Raw genomic sequence first — 6,000 nt, forward strand, 5'->3', positions numbered from 1 at the left:
ATTAAAAATAAGGAAGTTTTATTTTTCTCTCCATCAGTTATCGGGTGTTTTGATCACAAATGAAATCAGATAATTCATTTTAGCTCTCCAAGAAGTCTGCTTTCTGAACTGGCGAGGCTCCGTTTGAGGAAATTGTGCTCCTAGTTTCATGTTCTATGAGGATCAAAATCTTTGGGGGTAAGAAGTATGAAAAAAAAAGTGGCTGGCTTTCAGAAATACACAATTGCTCTGCTAGAGTTCACCCGGGATAGAAATAAAATAATAAAATCAGAAATCACAGAATGGCTTCAGTTTCAAAGTCAGACTGTCTGACCTTGCCTACATGGTTCACGTGAAAAAGGAGGAACATGGGGAAGGAAATTGAGTTCCCCTCGGGGTGATGCACAAGCACACAGCATCCTCCTGGGACTGCAGTATGGGCCAGTCACCTTAGGGCCCAAGGTCCTGGTAGAAATAGCGTTCTCTTGTGTTTTCATCTTTATTCCAAAATGTCCCAATTAAAGCCCTATTCCCCACTACAAATGTGCACCACACGCACCATCATTGCTGGGTCTCTGTATTCTGGAACTGTAGCCAATCATTTAAAGATAGAATAAACTTTCTGACGTGCCCTTCGTTCTTTAAGCTTGCCTTTTGGTTTTCTCTTGAAGCTATTGATGAGACATCCCAGATGGACAGGCCCCTGGCCATCCTGGACTCTGCTTCATCCCAGAGGGAGGAAGCTTCATGACTTACAGGAGTGTGCCCAGAGCTGTCAGATTTCAGAATCAGCGCCCTCTTTTAATGGGTGCTTTCTTTTTTTTTTTCATTCTCAGTGTAGTGGTCCATGTTTCCTGGCTGGCCCCTCCATTGGCAAGGGGCTAGAAGTGCTACAATATAGGTAACCTGTTCAGTCTGCCCGTACATGCTAGATGAACGTGTTGAAGTTGTTTTGTATCAGCATGAACTGCTCCAACAGCTGGGCAGAGGAATTAAGATCATGTGAATAGCATTGTGTCCACAGGCAGGCATACCCTGTCTCTTAAAGTGGTAAAATAGGATGGGGAAGCATTGTGGATCGACTTGCAGTCTTGTCCTGTCAATGGACTCATTGTTTGGGATATCCTGTCTGTCTGATTGTGTGAGGGAGTTGGCTAGTCTGTGATGACTGCCCTGGTGGTTTAGGGAAGCTCAGTAGATCTCTTGTTTTGGTATATTTTAGGAGGGTGAGTGGAGAAAGAAAATATTAAACACATAGGATCTTGTAACCTGAAAAGGCTGGGCAAGTCACTTATATCCCTGTAAATGTAGTTTTTATTTCCTCAAATGACAGGATGAGATGAGAGCCGTACCTAAGTTTTACGGATACGTAGTTTGGGCCCAGAGCATCTCTATTTAACTATCCCTAGGCCTAGGCTTGGAAGTTTCCAGCCTCCGTGCAATCTAATCTTCTGTAATCTTCTGTAATCTTCAGCATCCAGCCTCCATCCGCTAACCCAGGCCTAGAGTGTTTTCAGTCTCTGAGACTTACTGCTGAATAAACTCACCCCTTCTAGTTCTTTCTGAACTCTGACTGGCTGGTTCAACTCAGCTGTTTTGGTTCAAAACTCCTCTCCAAGCTGACTGATTCAAACTGGCTTCTCTTTGCTTCTCACTGAATTGTTCTGCTTGGGAAAACTGCCTCTGAACTCCATGAACTGAACTGCATAACTCAACTACACTTAACTGAACTGCACCTAACTGTACAATATTCCAGAACTCTACCGTGCTATCTCCACGAACCCCTGCTTTCTCTCTGCACTGCTCTTAAGTAGCTTTTCTTCCCTGTCCTTGTGAGAATTGGGTGTATCCTGTCTCTGTCATTCTTGCAAATCTTTCTCTGATTCGCCACTTTGTCTGTCCCTCAAGTAGACATCACTGTTTAAGACTAATGATGTGTACTAAATTCCAGCCAGAGAAAGCAAAGGCTTTTCATGTCTATATTTCAGCTAGAGCAATTAAAGGTGTGAACTCAGGGCATGCCTGTATTCCAGCTGAATCACACAGACCTTGGTTTTTGTATGTGACCCTTTGCCAGAACAGCCATGTTGCTAGATTAAAATTCCTCTACAAGCCCATTGGAAAAAAACGAGATCATGAGCCTGGACCTGAGGAGCAAGGTGTCTTTATAGAGCCACAGTCCTCTAAATTGAGGTCTGGGATACACCCTAGCTGTGTGATGCTGGGCAAAAAGTTGAGCTAGCCTGAGCCTTAGTTTGCCAACTTGTAAACTGTTGGTTATACTTTGAGTCTCAAAGAGATAGTAAACCTAAAAGACTTGGCACAGCTTTCAAGAGGCTGTGGAGAAGGTGCCAACAGATACGAAGGCTCTTGTTCAGAGGCGCCTTCAAGAGCCTTGAGATAACGCGTTCTTTGCGTTTGAGAAGCAGACTTAAAAGTCATGTTGCCCCCAATGTAACAAGTTTTCTTTGCGGGTTGGTGATGTAGCTCAGTTGCTAGAGTGTTCGCCTAGCATCATGTACCCATGACAGAGTTGATCGACAGCACCACATAAACTGGCCATGGTGGCACGTCTCTGTAATTCCAAACCCAGAAAGTAGGGACGGGAGAACCAGAATTGGCTATTCCAGGATAGGAAAGCCTCTGTCTCAAGGAGAAAAAGAAAAAGGGGAAAGGGAAAAAGAAGTTAGGCTTGCCTTTGAGCAAGCTGAAGTGTGCAGCCACCCTTTCTCACCCTGCCCTCAGAGTCATCCTCTGCTTCAGGGTCACTGAATGGCTCCGACCTTTGATTCTCCTATGCCACGTCTCCATCACTGTATCCTATGGCCCTGCCTGCTGCTCCCCGATCAGCCCCACCTCCTGTTGGAAAAAAGAAAGACCTGAGGGGCTGCCCTTCATTTTCACCACGGTGTACACATTACATTTCCTGTCCTGAGGGAAAGCTTAGAAGCATCTGTGGCATTAAAATGGGGGCACGTATGTTATCTGTCTAAATAGTGGTGGCTTAGGATAAAATGTGACAAAGATGATAATGGTTCTATTCCATGACTGAAAGAGAAATAGGTAGAGCTGGGGATGACCCGCCCTCACTCTCCCATGCAGAGCCTGTTTGCCTCTTGCTTTTACCTGGAAGCCGCTTACCTGTAATTTTGCTATATGGCCATCCCTTGGGGAGGTTGGTTATTGGAAGAAACGCCATGAAAATAATTTGTAGCAAGTATGTTTCTTTCTTCAAATCAAAGCACCCCTTTCCCCCCTCTCCACCCCTTAAAGCACAATATAGAAGCTTTTATCAGAAAATGGGAGACAGTGCTGCTGTTGCTAGGCAACCGGGGGGGGGGGGGAAGCTGCAAGCCCAGTTACAGTGGCTGTTGGCAAGATTTTCCCAGAAACCTAGCTGTTCTTGCGATGTCCTTTGTGTAGCATTAACAGACATGCATCGTGGGAGGACAGATGGCTTTTTCCATTCTTCAGCCCCCTTTTCTCCATCCCTTTGCCCACTCTAGCCAAGCCCCAGATTAATGGGGTCTTGAGACCATGGGTTGTTTGTTTGTTTGTTTGTTTTTGTTGTTTTTGGTGACAGGGTTTCTCTGGGTAGCTCTGGCTGTCCTGGAACTTGCTCTATAGAGATCAGACTGGCCTCGAACTCAGAGATCCCCCTGCCTCTGCCTCTTGAGCGCTGGGGTTAAAGGCGTGCACCACCATGCAGCCTGAGACCAATTCTTGACTTGAGTATTCTGAAGGAAGATGTTGTGCAGATGCATACACGGTTTGTGACACACAGAAGGCCGTCTGCATTTTCAAGGTCTGAGTCCAGTTAAGAAAATCAACAGGAGCTCGGAGTGGTGGTGTACGGCTTTAATCCCGGCACTCGGAGGCAGAGGCAGGCAGATCTCTGAGAGTTCAAGGCCAGCCTAGATTACAGAGGGAGTTCTAGGACAGCCAGGGCTACACAGAGAAACCCTGACTCAAAAATAAAAACAAAACAAAGACAAATAACAAGAACAAACAAACAAAACGGGAATCCCTTTCTCGTCTGGTAGCAGGGATGTAACAGGTGTGAATGGGACTGGTCTTATGCACTTGATACTTCCTTAAGAGTGTTCCTATGAAGGTAATTTTTACCAGAAGGAGATGTTTGTGCTCACAGTTGACTGTTGATGGCACCATTGGATAGCCACTGTGTTCTCCTCTTCCTGGGCTTGAGCATTTTCTTTCTAGTTGACCATGAGGCCGCTCTATTTCCTGATTCTGAGGCAAAGCATCATGTGCCTTGTGGATCCCAGGCGGAGTTTCTTGTAACCTATGATGTCTTTCTTTTGCAGATGTGAACACCTCCCAGAATGAATCTCCAGATCCCCAGGACTCAAAGCAACATGGCCCTCCTCCACAGACACTCCTAACAGAAGCAAAACCAACTCTCCTGAGGGTGGCCAGACACGGTGCGGTTGCTGGAGATGGAACTGAAGAAAACATTGTTTACCTCTGATCGTGTGGTCATTTGTTTTTCCCAGCAAACAGGCAGAACCACTGGCACTTTGAGGAGAGACTTCCCTTAGCCCTAGTCCGTGTGTGCGCACGCATGCATGCATGCATATGTGTGTGTGTGTGTGTGTGTGTGTGTGTGTGTGAGAGAGAGAGAGAGAGAGAGAGAGAGAGAGAGAGAGAGAGAGAGAGAGAGAGAGAGAGAGATTCTCTGTACCCAAATTCCTTTAATAAGAATATTTAATATTTCATGCACGTTCAATTTTTGGCATGGGTCTAATAATTAAATTATTTGAAAATAAAAACCCCAAACAGTTCCGTGTGTATCATCTTTAGCTGCTCACCCACTCTCAAGTCTCCAGAGGGGAAACCTAACCTGAGTAAGCTGAAGGATATGAAGACGTTTTGACTTTTAAGTCCATATTTCCATATTGCACTTTGTACCCCACTCATCTGGAGCGTGAAATGCATCTAAAGGTCACGATGAAGTCATTTTGAGTTGGAGAATGATCTTCACCAGGGGTGAACTTGCGCTGTCACAGCAGTTGCTTATTGAGTGTGGCCCTGATAACCCCAAAGAAGACAGAAGAAAGGCCTTTTCTCACTTTGTTCTTATGTGTGAATATTGGGGGCTTTCAGAATTGGGGTGCTGTCACCCTCACTCTTATGTCCTGTCTAAGAACCTCTTCTGATTGCATGAGCGCTGTGCAGGAACACAGTCTGGACACACTTGGGACCTGAGTCACCGCCGGCTCTATTGCCCACTTGCTTGGTCCTGAGTCTGTTCATCGGCATCTTTTAGGCTGGCCCAGAGCCTCCAACAAGTCACTTTTGCTGTAAATAGTGGAACTCCAAGAGAGCTTGGAGCTGCTGGCCAGGAGTGAGTGCCAAGGACTACCATCCCCTGCAAGGACCTCAGCTTGCAGTCTTAAGGACAAAGTGGTTAGCTCTTGAGGAAGCTTGTTGCCTGCATGGGCTTTTCTACAGAGGGCCAGGGGACACTTCTTCATTTCAGAGCATCGTGGATCTCTGTGAGAAAATAAACCAGGAAATGTTCTAATCTTGTTCTTCGGAAATATTTGTATATGTTCTGGTCAGTGTCAATAAATGTCTTTTGCCTCATTATTTTACTCTGTAAATTTAATATTAAACACAGGACCATAGCAAAACATGCATTTTACACACACACACACACACACACATACACACACACACACACACACACACACACACACACACACACACACATATCCAGCAGAAACTAAAAAGGAAGGGGGTGGGGACAGCATTAAATTCTTCTAGAATTGCAGTGAAGACGAGAGAAGCATGTTGGGAAGGGAAGTAACTCGGATCTCAACTTATTTTCCTGAAGTTATCACTTGCCTCTACTTTATATTTTCACAAGTCAAGCCTTAAGGTTTTGAAGCATTTCTTTGGGGAGGGGGCTCTCTTTTTTGGCTCCTTCTAAACCTATGCTTTCCTTAAAGTACCTTAAAAAGTGTGGTGACTAAGTTTATCCCAGATTGTATAGCCATT

The 6,000-nt window shown here is 45.3% G+C and overlaps 1 protein-coding gene across 3 annotated transcripts in view; it reads left to right on the forward strand.

Annotated features, from left to right (window-relative positions):
- Window positions 1–5,589, forward strand: part of ARHGEF28 (Rho guanine nucleotide exchange factor 28) — a 283,146-nt gene extending 277,557 nt beyond the window's left edge. For all 3 annotated transcript variants that reach the window (XM_084801808.1, XM_084801809.1, XM_084801810.1), the window contains one exon: window positions 4,305–5,589. In XM_084801808.1, coding sequence (XP_084657934.1) covers window positions 4,305–4,468 — 164 coding nt within the window. In that variant the 3' untranslated portion in view covers window positions 4,469–5,589. The remainder of the gene's footprint in view (window positions 1–4,304) is intronic.
- Window positions 5,590–6,000: the final 411 nt, after the last annotated feature.

The sequence above is a fragment of the Acomys minous genome, assembly GCF_964271855.1.
Source record: "Acomys minous genome assembly, chromosome: 11".
In the NCBI taxonomy this organism is placed as follows: Eukaryota; Metazoa; Chordata; class Mammalia; order Rodentia; family Muridae; genus Acomys; species Acomys minous.